Below are 14,609 nucleotides of genomic sequence, written 5' to 3' on the forward strand. Positions count from 1 at the left end.
GGTTCTCAAAAAAAACACTCTGACCTGCTCCATTTCACGAGAGCTTCCACGTAAAGATCAGACCAGTGATATTGTGAGCGAGGTAAGACAGGAATTGTCAGATGCCACTATTTACTTCTGGAGGTCAAGGCTGATAAACAGAGGAGCTGATCATTTCAGATAAGAAAGGGATGCAGTGGAAATTAACATCCCATATTGCCATACACTGCCCTGATATGAGGAAATAAGACAGTGTGACTCTTACATGAGTAAGAAGGAAGTGACCGACAGAAAAAATAAAGCCACTTGCAACAGCTTGTGGCATAACCAGATCCTCTCAAAACACAGACAATTATCTGATTCAAAAAGCATTGGTGGTAACCATATAAATACTGTATGTCACTGAGAGAAAAGTTTGGATATAGCGCAACAACAATGTAGTGAAATTGCTTGTCTGATCAAAGATATATTAGGTGGATGAGCAATGGTATTTAATTTAGGCTGCTTATGCATGTCCTCTTCAAAAACAACCGTGAAGGAACTGGGGGAAAGGTGATTTTGGTAGGCTATATTCTAAACATAAGATGGTGACCTTTCTCAACATAACTATCAAAGTCAGATGGCAGCCTTCCAAATCCTTGTTCCACTGCTACTATTAATAGTGGGCCTACTTGAGCTTTTTGATAAACCGAACCTAGAGTCCCTGATTTCAGCTGCTAATGTTGCTAGCTTGCCATGTTCACTAGAAAGAAAATAGGATTTTCTTCAAAACCTCAGTGGAAACTGTTCTTTTTCTTTAGGTCTGCTCAGGATCTGTTAACCTAAACATGCACTGATGTATACAGTGAAACAATACAACAACTGAATATAGTAAGCAAGTACTCAAAATGGAGACTGCATTCCACACACCTCTGAAATTAAGACAGAATTCTTCAGTGAAGTTGAACATTTGAGCGTAATATTGTGGTGTACACCAGACACAAAGCAAGCCCTTCTCTTGCACAACTATGAACGGATGCTTATGACTAACACAGGTGATGAAATTCTGAAGTACTGTGTCAGTACACTGAAACTGATTTGCATGTGACTACTAAAGTATTACAAGTCAAACATAAACCCAGTTGAAGTTCCAAAAATCACACAATTAAAATCACAGAATTTCAAAATTCAATTCATTTTTAATCCTGATAAAAGGACTCAACATCAAAAAACAGTACACAGCGACAGTTACAGGATAGTCTCTGGAGTGAACTGTTGGTGTTGAAGCGCTAAGCCCAAACACAATCCCTCCACAATCCTTGTGTGACTACAGGCACACCAGAGACACCAATACAAACACTTGGAACCATACACATATCTTCAGTCAGAGCTCAAAAGACTCATATCATTGTTGGGCTAAAGGTTTGCTTTAATCACAGACAGGAGTGGGGGTGAGCTAAGGAGAGAGAGAGAGACAGTTTCCTCTCACGTGTAGAGGGAATAAACTGTTCCATACAGCAAGCACAAGAGCTTGCCCTTATAAACACACACACACACACACACACACAGTCTAGAAACACACACACACACACAAACACTCCAAATCATGCCAATACATTACTTAGCTGCTGAAGTATATAAAATATTGCAAAACAAGCCACGCGCACTGATGCGTGCGCACACACACACACAGACAGACAGACAGACAGACACACACACGCATTTACACAGATAAAACAGCTTGTAGGCTACTGATACCAGCGGTCCTCAGTCATGGCGATATGAAAACACTCCTCAAACCGCCTCCATAAGGGAACTACACAGTCAAGAGCCCCTCATGGCTGCATTTTTACAGTTTGGCCTTTTCTTCAGCCATTCTTTTCATCTCTTCAGCTCTGTTTTCTCATCGTCCTTCATGTCCAGGTCCCCTTCTCTCATGGAGGCCTGGAGGAGTGCACCTCCCCCCTCCACTCCACTCCACTGCTCATTCCTCATTCCTCCCTCTGGCTATTGACTGTTGCACACAGTACCTCCGCCCTTGCCCCCAGAGGCAGCCTTCTTGCGCCGCTTGTTGAGCAGCGGGTTGTTGGAGATGTCCAGGTCTTTGAGCGTCACCTGGTCGTAATCCACACGCATGGTGGCCAGAGCGCAGGTCATCTCCTCCTGGAGTAGCAGAAGAGAAGGGGATTGAGAAACAGCACTGTTAGGTGAAAATTCACCGTAGTTACCTCAGGACTCCGGAGCTGCATATAAGTATATTTATTAGACAACCAACAATTGCAATCGGGCTCACCCCCAGCACAAGGCTGAAAGTGAAGCAATGATAAACACATCGCACAAGGTTTATACAGACAGAAGTTGAGCGTTCAACAGGGATAACCATGTGGTGGATTTCTGACGCTCGAGGCAAGGATGGAAGTTTTGCACAAGATTGGAAGAAGCACAGTTCGAACCTTCTTATCACTTCTGGTCTAAACATGCTCTTGTACATATGCAGGCTAAGTGGCACCTAATATTCTAAGTTACACACACACACAGAAAAGCAATTTCATAAGCACATGATTCATACATTCTTAAGTAATTAACAGTGTTTGCAAATTATCTCCATCAAGCACTGATTCTCAACACTGTTTCTGGGGGCTCCCAGAACATTGGTCCATACATTTTCCATCTTCCCCTGCTCTACACACCTGACTGAATTCATCAATGGTACTTTTCTTTAGCTAAAGACACCTGATTTAGCCAATCAAGAGCATGTTAATCAGACTGATTTCAATCAGGTGTGCTTAGAGCAAGAACAGATAAGAACATATGATGCAGGACAGGGGCCACCAAGAATAAAAGAGAAAGAGAGTGAGTGAGTGCGACTGTGACTTTGTCTCAGAACGAAACCACCAGTGGGAATAGCTTTTCTAGGACTTCGCATCGCTAATAATTTGGGCCTCTGATGAATTGTGACACGAACAGCCTTTACAGACTTATCTCAATTCTTACGTTTCTGAACACTAACAGTGATTCTTTAAGCGATATCCCTAAAACCCCTAACACTTGTAGCCAATGCATTTACCAAGTGTGCCAAATGGAGTGTAAACACAACTCACTGAGTATTTCACAGTCAGTTTGCAATTCAATAATACACTTCTAGCAAAACTAAACATTTTTAGATACTGCCTAGCTCATGACAACATCACATGTGATGTAGATGAAGTGTTTTTTTTCCAGCAGAAATGTTTTTGTTTCTTTCCACTGTGCTTTTGAAGCATTCCAAGAAAAAAAATCCCTTTTCCCCTTATTTGTGTTCAGAATACACATCCACTTCACACATTTGAATACCTGTGTATGTGTGTTTACTACATGTATGACAAAACTTTATTGCAAAATGCTATGCCCTGCAGACAGAAAAAGCACAAGCCTCAAGTGTTTTTCATCCGTGCGTAGATGATGTGTCATGTGCTTCTTCAAAAGATGGTTTGTGTGTATTGTATAGAGTAAAACAGTTTGAAGAGTTTTGCAAGAAGTGTTTGCTTTTGCAAGAGATGTATACTGTTTTGCTGGTTTGGTGCAAGGTTTTGCAATTGGTATGTGGAGTTGCAAAAATAGCCTATAATTTCAAAGATAGCAATCACAAAACTGTATCTGCCTCCCCCTGTGGATCTCTTATGTCCTTGCAACTAAATTTACCCCAGAAGAAACAAGAGAAGCATATTTTTAACAGACTCCCCTATGACCATTTATCTTTGAAAAGTAACGTAAAGTAAAACGTTTTAACAGTTATAGTTGTTTTTGTTTAAGAATGAATTATTGTATTTTCCACCATGGGTGTATTTCCCCTGCTGACCAGAGGATGTCAGTGTTGTACAAGGGTTCACCTTCACGTCTTCCCACGTGGCTTTGTCTTCATTCAGAACCCGACAAGTGTGAAGTGGTGTTGCTGGGACCGCCATTGATTGCTGAAATGAAAAGTGAAACACTGAATAGTTGTTTCACACATACCGGTACATATATAAACACTCATACACACACACACAGAATAGCAACAGTAGCTGTTTCTTTATATGCAGAGATAAAGGGGAATTTATAACATGCCCATTGGTAGCTAGAGCAATGACCCACAGACACACACACACACACACACACACACACACACACACACACACACACACACACACACACACACACACACACACACACACACACACACACACACACATACACACACAAAAACAACAAGCAATCGCTGCACTTACAATGCACATGCATGCACTTACATTGATCCATGGGTGGTTCATGAACTGTACAATGGTCATTCTCTCATTGGGGTTTGTCTTCAGTAGCTGAGTAATCAAGTCTTTGGCTACAGGGAGGATGGGCAGACCACAGGGTTAATATTGGGAGTAGTGCTCAGTGCACGGCTAGAAGCGTAGAGGCAACACGGCCAAGAAAGGTGATGACAGTCTTCAGACATTTGACCTCATACTTAAGCATACACATCATGCTGGTGCAAACCCATATTCTAAAACGGGAAGGCCTTAACAGGAAATGGGGAGGGTGGGTAGATCTCCACCCACCCCCAACCAAGCACCACTGGTTACACCACACAAGCAAATAGACTGCAGAGGACATCCACTTGGAGTTCAACCAATAATGTGAGGCCTGGTCTTCTACGTACCTTCCTGGGACACCTCGGCCCACTCTGGCTTGGGGAACTCGTACTGGCCCATCCGAATGCGCCGCTTCATCCCCGGGGAGATGGCTTGGCCCGTGTTCGAGTAGAAAGGTGGGAAGCCACACAACCTGCAAACAATGGAGGAAACAGGCTATGAGTGTCTGTCCAATTCATTCGATAGATTAATCTATTTAAAATAATTCTTTTTATTGTATTTTAAGTAATATTACTTTAGTTCCAGCACACAAAGCACTTAATGAAGTTGGTATGGTTACTCATATAATGGCAAATGCATTTAGTGGGTAAATACAGGCAGACACACCCACACAAACACAGATATAGTTTTGACAGTGTAACACAAAGATAGTGTACATTGTGTACTTACAAAATGTACATGATCACGCCCAGAGACCACATGTCACATGATTTGTCATACTTCTCTGGGCCCAAGACCTCCGGCGCTTTTGTAATGACAAAGCAAGAAATGCAGAGATGGACAAAAGGACAGTCAGCATGACACAAACTTACAAGTATAAGCTTTAAAAAAAGCTTTAAAAAGGCATGCATGCAGATTTTAAATATTATATGACCATAATCTGTAAAACGCCTGTAACGTATCACTTCCTTATAAAGAAAGGACTTCTGCAACCCTGAATGCAACCATGAAGTCTTGACCACAGGTTTTCAAAGAAGATGAGTAAGTCAGGAAACAGATATTGGCTAAAACCTGTCTGGCAGTTAAACATTTGTGGCTGAATGTTACTGCCTGTCTGCCATGTTAAGGCCTGATGCCTGCAAGAGGATTTCTCCATTCATGTGTAGCTGAAATCATTGATTTTATATAATAACCAGATACAGTGATATCAAATGTAAGAGGGGAGACAGTGCAAAGGATCTTCAAAGAGATCAGTTTTTCAGTCCTTCTTACCCACGTAGTATGGCGTGTAGCAGGGTGTCTGCAAGGGGTTGTGCAGCGTGGTCTCTTTGGCGAAGCCAAAGTCTGTGAGCTTGAGCACACAATTGGTCTCCTTACTTGTGTAGAGCAGGTTCTCTGGCTGTGGAAACATGGAAGCACATGAGTCAGAGACTACCACAACCACATCGGCAACATCCTGTTGTGGTCATCTTGTACAGACTATATCACAAGGTTAACAGAATGTGTGATAGGACAGAGCCAGGTATCCCTCTAAGGGCACTCAGGGCATGTCCTTGAGTATTCACTGTGTGACTCTGCTTAGTCTCTGAGGGGAACATATGGTATTTTATTTGGCACCTTGTTTTGTCTTTGCTATATCGTACCTATTGTCTCTGCCCCAATCATAGGGCTGTTTATTGTATGCTTTATGTACCTTTGCTTTTAATGTGTACTTTATGTTTATCTGTGGTTTCACTTCTCCTTTGTTGTTGTGAACAGGTAAAAGAATCTTCATTAACCATGTTGACATGGACATCTTTAATATGTTCATTCTCACTAGGAAATAATGTCTGTTGCTGTTATTTCTATTAGAGCAGCTTGACCCACAGTCATATCACATGTAGGGCCTAGGTATTTTTATTTCTGGTTGTTGTTACAACGATACATGTCTGGGGCTATTAAAGCACTATAAAAGCTGAGGGGGATATTGTACATTTGAAAATAAATATGGATATGGTATCATATGGAATATCAAAGGCATTTTAATGCAGTCACTTCTCTTCACGTAGCACCCAATGCTAAGAACATTGGCGGCTGATTACAACGACATAAGTAGTATTGTGGGCCATTTAGTATTGATAACTGGTGCCAATGAAGACTGGTATTGTAAAGAAACATATTATATGTAGACTCTATATCTTGCAAACACCTGACAGACATTTATTAACAGGTTTTATGGGCTTTATGGGACTACAGGCAGGTCACAGGAACAGAGTTTATATGTGGTTGTTATGACCTAATAATGTCTGTTGCTGTCATTTATATTTAAGCAGCTTGACCCACAGACATATCACATGGCCTAGGTATTGTTGCCATCAAATATCTCACATTGATATCACACATCGATTCTCATTCAGAAGACAGTCACCCATATTCACCCATATTCACCCATATTCACAGTCATCAGTACTTTTATATCAGACACCCCAAACCATCTGGAAGAACTCACTTTGATGTCTCGATGTGCGATGTTTACGTTGTGGAGGAATTCGATGGCCGTCCCAATGTCACGCATGATCTCTGACCCCTCTGCCAGAGAGAACACAGAGAGCTGGCACATTCAGTACTAAAGTCAGCACAGCCTAAGAATACGGCACTATTAGACAGTCTACCAATCAGAAGGGAAGCAGAAGATGACTAAGGCTGATTGTATGTGTGCATGATATGCATTTAAGTATGAAAACATTTTTGAGAGCGGTTTTTGGATTGGTCATCACAAAAATGATTATGACAGGAGAGAGTTTGGGGAAATGGCACTGGATTCTTAGGGGAGTCATATTACAGTGTGTCTAATTACACTGTTTTTCTGGGACTCTCCAGCTCTTTTTTCTCTCTCACTTTGGCTCAGGCTCACTGGATGATGGCAACCATCCGTTTGTGCAGTTCTACTATTACAACAAACGCTTTTGTTTCCTCAACAATATTTCTCGGAATAGGGACACTTACACTCACTACACATGGGCTGCTTTTGCCTATATTTGGCCTATATCTACACAGTAAGGTAAACTCAAAACTGGTAGAGAAGGTGTCATTTGCGAAGACGGCATTGTAAACAAGCTTTTTTCATTAAGCAATCATGTCAACAAAAACACCACGAAAAACAAGATGACGATAGGGGCAGGATGAGTTGTGTAACAACGAGCGGAAGCACAGTGGGTATGTAGCGTGCGGTCAGACAAACCTTTCTCTGTGAAGGCCTGGTCTCCCCGGGCCTGGATTCTGCTGAAGAGCTCTCCCCCTTCCATACTATAAGCAGTGTTTGAGAAGAATGTCAACATCATGGTACACGCACACTAACACACACTCACCAATGTAGTACACATACTGGCACATACACACAACACACACCCACACACAGCCAAGCACACACATTTCCTATTTCAACATCTCAGTAGGTGTAGGGTAAACAAAATAGTACAAGTTTGAGTTTTTTTCCTCTCAAGAGAGCATTACTGTGCTGTTCATCAGCCTAGTCACGGACAGCGTAGCGAAGAAACCCAGAGCAGGAAGGAGGTGATCACAGCAGGAGATAGCCTACTCTCTAGAGACATGATTTCACACACTCTCGTGCCGTCTCTTAATGCTTTATTCTTCCAAACGCCATCTCTTCCTGTGCTGACAGCATAACTTCATTCATGTGATAATACTGATTCTAGCTTCCCCTTTGATAGATTTTGGACACTGCTTAATATATCCACTCTGAAGTGCTTATCAGACGTGATTAATGACACTGACAGGAACACACACACTTCCTGTGTGTCCTATCAACACAGGGATAAACTGTGGGGCTACAGTGGCAGAGGAGAGAAGCAGATGCAGCAACACGACTGACGAAAGCTCACAGCGCTCAACACGGCACAGTGCTCAACGCGGCACAGTGCTCAACACGGCACAGCGCTCAACACGGCACAGCGCTCAACACGGCACAGTGCTCAACGCGGCACAGGGCTCAACACGGCACAGCGCTCAACACAGCACAGCGCTCAACACAGCACAGCGCTCAACACGGCCATCTGGGATACTTTTTCTTATTTTTCTAGTGTCGGAAAAAGTCCCAAATTGCAATGAAATGGTTGTGGTTAACGATGAGGGACAAATGACTGGGTTCACCAATAAAAGCTATAGTATGTGAACAAGGTGGCAGACCATTCCATGATGATGAGAAGGCACTTCTTGCCATGGTGCATGTTCTCATACAGGCTGATGATCCTCACAATATAGGGCCCTCCACAAACCCGGCAGTGCAGCTCTACTTCTCGTCTCGCCTTTGGACTGTCATAGAGTATCTGAGAGAGAGAGAGAGAGAGAGAGAGGTTATGGGGGTGGGGTATGAAAGAAACAGACAGAGAAGCACACAAACACTGGTTTCTGGTTTTTGTAATCAAGAGTAGGTCATGCAAGTCAAGCTGTCCCCATGTTCTTTCCCACACTATTTTTAACCTTTTCAGTGTATCAGACAAAGAAGACCTTTGAGACTATGTCAAATTTGTTCTCTCCTGACGGATGCCAAGCCTTTGTTTGTGTAAGACACCACACATCACGTTTCAAACATAATCAGTCCATGATTGTTCCACAACCTGTGTGCTTTGGGGGGAGAGACCGAAACAACCCCTCATTACTGTTTCTAGTCCTGCCAGAACTCCACTCCAGTGCATTTGAGGACTGAGGCTGCAGTGCTTGGCATTACAGTTTGCTACGGAATGTTCCCTCAATGAACTGAATGCCCTAAAAGCATAGAAAGACAAGTGAAATCCCCTGAATCGGCCTCTCTGTTTCACTCTCTTCTGTGCTGACTTTGGCCTCTCTTTCCCTCTCCTTTGCTACGCCCCTGCGTGTCGCATAAAAAAGATGAGCCAGGCGTACGCTCCAGACACATTCCCTAGCCTGGAATAGGCGTGGGGCCTTAGCATTGCTCAACTGATCACAGGATATTTTTGGGACCTGACAGTGATCCCTCTCCTGTTGTTTGCACAGTTAGTAGAGCTGCTGTGGGCCGAGGTCAGATCTACTGCTGTCATTCAGGGGCCAATGTAGAGTTTTATAACAGAACAGTCCTTATCCACAGTATACACATGGACACACACAGTAGAAACACAAACAAACACTGTTCTCACACAGCATAGGTAGCCTGTGTAATTATCTGAATGTGTATGCTTTAATGTAAAAGGCAAACTGTGTTATAATCTGTGGTAAGACCCACACATATTTGGCCTCATTAATAAGGGGAAATGGTTGAAGGTGGCTCATAACTATTCTCACCAACAGTGTTTCTCAGCCCTGCCTCACTGCTCTTTAAGGCCAGATATAGTATCACAACAAGGGCAAACATGGAGTGAAGGTTTCAGTTGCACACAGACATTTATACGCGAGCCTACAGACGTGTAAAGCCTACAGGTTTTGTGCTCTGAAAGAGTAAATCTTTAGAGGGATTCATTTCTCAAGTGAAATGACACACGTGTGCCTCTAGCCAATGATCAAGGGACTGTCACTGTCCACACCAATCAGCTCTTCTCTTGTTGAAGGGTGACACAGAGAGGCGCACCTTTGCCAGCACAGGGGAGAGAGGGGAGTTAAATCCACTTGCCCATGACACTCCTCATAAAACATAATTTAGGAAACAGCTCAGTGCTGTTCCAGTAACTAAGTGAGCACCACATTCAAGCCCAAAGAAACGTCATACTTTTCCAGACACCAACTTAAAACCCCAATGTGTGTGTCATGACTGTGTATAATAGGAGTGTCAGATTTAAATGTTCATGCAATCCAGACAGGGGACTCCCCATCATATCTCATCTAAATGTTAATTTTTCATTTCTGGTTGTTGTTACAACGATATATGTCTGAGGCTATTAAAGCACTATTAAAGCTGAGGGGGATATTTTACATTCGAAAACAAATACAGATCTGGAACATATACATGTGCATGATCTACTTAGTATATTTGAGTGGTGAATGATCCAGAAGATGATGGGTGGTTGGATGAGATAAATATGACAGAGGCAGGTTCAATTAGAATCAAAGGCAGTTTAATGCAAAGCCCATCTCTTCTCGTAGCACCCAATGCTAAGAACATTGGCGGCTGATTACAACGACATAAGTAGACGGAAATAATCCAGAAATACCCTGAATGTTCGTAAATATTATGGGCCATTTAGTCTTGTTTACTGGTACCAATGAAGACTGGTATTGTAAAGAAACATATTATATAGACTGAACATCTTGCAAACACCTGGCAGACATTTATTAACAGGTTTTATGGGCTTTATGGGACTACAAGCAGGTCACAGGAATAGAGTTTATATGTGGTTGTTATGACCTACAGTGTGACAATTACACATAAGATATTACTATGCCATAAAATTAAATTAAAATCCTATCCCAGAGTCAGGATGCTACAAATTTAGTCAGGGGTCTGAAAACAGTTGTTCACCATAGCCCTATAGGTGTTCTGTAGAACCTCCTGAAGGTTTCTTTGTAGAGGCGTTTTGGCGTTTTGGCTAATAACAAGAGACATTACAAGTCCATCCCCACTAATATAAAATAAATAGAATTAACAACTAATAAAAAACAGGACATGTTAATTTCTCGGTTCCCATGCTAAACACAGAACGGAATACAGTGTGGTCTGAAACCACAACACCCAAAACAATCCATGAGCCAGGAAAGAGCATCTAAACACAACAGTGAGTTGAGAATTCCCAGCGATGGCTACCCCAATAGGACCTTTTAACCTCCCAAACAGTAGCCATGTTAGCCAAGTCGCATGATGAATGGAGATACGGGTCAGGCCATGGAACAAACAGCGATGACACACAGCCACAGCCTGTCTCTACGGAGACATTTGAGCTTGGCACCCAGTCAAGCCTTCCCATAGTAAACCATGATCTAAGTAATTTAATTAAATTAAAAGGATGGCTTCGGTCCAAAGCTGCCCAAGTAGATTAAACCTATCCTCATCTATTACACTTAGAGCTTGGCAAGGCATTTTATTAAAAAGCAGCAGAAGTGGACCGCTATTGTGCTGTCCTGCCGTCTCCCAGGCTTGTTTTTCATATGATTGCAATCAAAAAGGAAATTATGTCATAAATTACAATATTAATCATTGGTCATATAAGTTTTACAGCACAGAAACAAACTCCTTTATCTACAACACCTTAACGCACTTACTCAAATTAACTCTCTGCTCTGGTGTTACCTTAAATACCTCAACAATGAATCACGCCTTATTTCAATGTAGTCTGTAGCCTTACATTTTCACTTATTTCCCAGCAAAAGCTGAAGAGCAGTCTAGATTCTCAACGAGCAAGAAGGCTTACAAACGTTGGGTCTGGTCACCCTGACCTGTGTCAGTTAGAGGGAGAAGAGTTATAACCAAGTTAGACTGTAGCAGGTGCAGTTCAAGTTGCAAGCGTGCATGCACACTACACACAGGGAGGGGAGTGAGAGAGAGAGACACCACACATTTCTGGACTAGCAAGGCAAGTGCTTGTACCAACCAAAGTCACAGGCCTATGTTAGATGTTACATGGTAAACAATTCTCGATTCAAAGAACCCATTCCCAGAATGGTTTGAAGCTTCATCTACAGACCATAAACTGCTTTGAGTAGCTACAAAATATGGCCTTAATTGAATTTAAATGACAATCAGTGAGATCTAAGACCACTGCCAGCCACTGTGTGAAAGGTGGTTTCATCTTTGTCTCTCCAAACTCACTTTTTCCCCTTCTCACTTCCCTTGTCTACCACTCCGCTTCCTTAGCATTGGAGGTGTGCTTTGTGTGAGACAGTTGTTGGGCTCTGATCCAACCGCATTACTGTGCTGTACACTATATATTTTCTCTGAAGCCATGTGGTGACATATTTCCAGGCACAACAACAATAATGTGATACGCACATACACCTCAACAGGGGTGTTCTATGGCAGTCATAAACTTTTTTGGAGTCAGCAGTAGAAATTGAATACATACCCCAAACAAGCATTATACACGTGTGTAAACACTAATACACACTCTTATACATGAAACAGCACCAGGTGTATGCTGCACACAAGTACACTGAGTAACCAAGAAACTCATAAAGCTGGCAGTCAACTCTTCCATACATTCCTAAGAAAAATGCATTTCAGCGATGACTGGAGATGTGATAGATTTTTTGATGTTAAACGTTACTTCCCATCCTGTATGCAACAAGTCTAAAATTTTAAGTGAAAAGGGTCAAATCTTTTGGATAGCATAATTGTTCTCTCAATACACTATGAAATTACCCTCAATGTATGCAACATTCATTCTGATGTGTGACGCTGAACGGGACACCACTTGAGATCAAAGTTCTTTCGAGAGGCCATGAAAAAGTGTGTCATAAAATGAACTTTGTTCAAACGTTTAACAGGGTTAAAGGGCAATTTTATTTATTGAGAATAGGCCTAATTCTGAAGGCACACCACAACGATTACCAAAGTACCAGGTCGGCTATATTCACCTTTAAGGCGCATTTCTCCCCGGTCTTCTTGTTGAAGCACTGTAAGACTTTGCCGTTGATACCCAAACCCAAGACTTGGCTAGAGATTTTGTATTCGTCAGTCACCGCGTTGCGCTTGATCTCCACTTTAGGGTAAACTGGCATAGGGAAGTGTGTGGAGTCACTGTCAGTCTTTAGCGCAGCGTCTTCCCCCATCCCTGGTTGAGTTTGAGGCTCTGCCTGGGTCTGTGACTGTTCTGAAGACTTTTCCTCTTTGGTTTTACCATTTTGAAGCATGGTCAAACAGTTCTTAGGTAAATGTTTATCCCGGCCAACACGACTTTTATTTCTGGTGATTATTAACCCGAAATAAAGGACTACAACTATAACTTAATGGTTCGTTTGACCAGTCGCCGGTCTAGCCTAAATTAACAATTAACATTTACTCAGAATGACAGCATGAACAGATACGTACCGCCACAGAGATAAATTGATTAAAAAAAAAAGTATTGGTTGAGCAAGAACACAAGATTCTCGATGAATAATTGGACTTTCCAAAAGGCTTTCTATAAAGTTCATACGCTAACGTAATTCTACTTTCACTTTCCAGAACCGCTACTGTAAACGTTCAGTTTCTAACCACCAAAGGTCTTCCACGTCTTGACCCTCACGAATGTAGTCCAAATCCTTGACATCCAATAACGTAAATAAGACGACACCTTCAGTCCGTCCAGGTGTCACTGAGTGAATGGTGGACCTTTTCCTTCGGTTCCCATAGCCTTCATCGTTTACCAGTGTCCACTCACTGCGCTGCCACGGGCCCACTGAATCCCCTTGCGTCAGCAACTACTCACCACTCAAGTCAAATTTCTCAACCGCTTGTCTCTTAAAGGAGAAGCGCACGCAGCATGGTGCTCACAGACATAGCCAACGCATATTCTCTTAAACGTAATTGGTTCCTTTGTCCCTTAAAAGGTTTCGGTCTTCTTGCTTACAGACCTGAGTGCCTTTTTACCATGCCAATACTAACACCACACCAAAAAGGGCATGGCAGGAGAGACTGCTGGCACATTCAGGTATGGTACCAGCCAAAAGATCATTATTTCCATTGAGCAAAGGGTGTAGTCAATGTCAGACCTAATAAACATTCATGGTATAACTTCAGCTTATATGTGCAGTTATTAAAGACTGCACAAAGGAGTTATACACAGGGATACACAATATAATACATGCAACCCACCATGGCTGTCTTTTCCCCCTTTTGGCTATAATTCATGCTTCTTTTAATGTTATTCAGGGATTAAAACAGCAATGTAAGAGAGTATGAGTGTAAATGTTTTTAGAAAACTATTATCCAACAAGTCCAAACCAGTTCACTATCAAAATGAATTAGGGACATAAAACGTGGGAACTTGAAAAATGTGAGTTGATGCAATGTAAACTCTAAAGTGCCTTCAATAAAAAGGTGTCCCAGGAATAAAAAACATTATCATACATTCCAAGGTGTATCTCTTAATTCCTCTACATCTGTAAGAAGCACTTCCACTAATAATAACAATATCATATTTTAATCATTGCTTACATATGGTTTTGATTGAGCGCCCTTCCAGGAAAAGCAGAGTGCAAGTCTGTCTGTGTGCATATCTGACTTTGTCTCAAAAAATACACTCAGTAATGTATGTGTGGGCGTGTTCAGTAGTCCAACGCACAGATTAGTGCCACGCCCTGTTTGATCCAGTGCCTCTGGGCGCGGTCGGTGGGCAGCTCCACAGAGATGACGTAGTTGGTGGAGTGACCCGTTGTGGAGAGAGTTCCTGTGAAGTAGAGAGAGAG

The 14,609-nt window shown here is 42.2% G+C and overlaps 1 protein-coding gene across 1 annotated transcript; it reads right to left on the bottom strand.

Moving 5' to 3' along the window:
* Positions 1-1,137: 1,137 nt before the first annotated feature.
* Positions 1,138-13,635, bottom strand: mapkapk3 (MAPK activated protein kinase 3). Its single transcript, XM_042705556.1, has 10 exons — positions 12,798-13,635; positions 8,466-8,605; positions 7,501-7,565; positions 6,769-6,848; positions 5,553-5,679; positions 5,010-5,085; positions 4,628-4,752; positions 4,227-4,312; positions 3,828-3,908; positions 1,138-2,121 (listed from the first exon to the last, which is right to left on the bottom strand). The coding sequence occupies exons 1-10, from the start codon at positions 13,071-13,073 to the stop codon at positions 1,966-1,968; spliced, it is 1,212 nt and encodes a 403-aa protein (XP_042561490.1). The 5' UTR covers positions 13,074-13,635; the 3' UTR covers positions 1,138-1,965.
* Between the last annotated feature and the right edge of the window lie 974 nt (positions 13,636-14,609).

This window comes from Clupea harengus, unplaced genomic scaffold (assembly GCF_900700415.2).
Source record: "Clupea harengus unplaced genomic scaffold, Ch_v2.0.2, whole genome shotgun sequence".
Taxonomy (NCBI): domain Eukaryota; kingdom Metazoa; phylum Chordata; class Actinopteri; order Clupeiformes; family Clupeidae; genus Clupea; species Clupea harengus.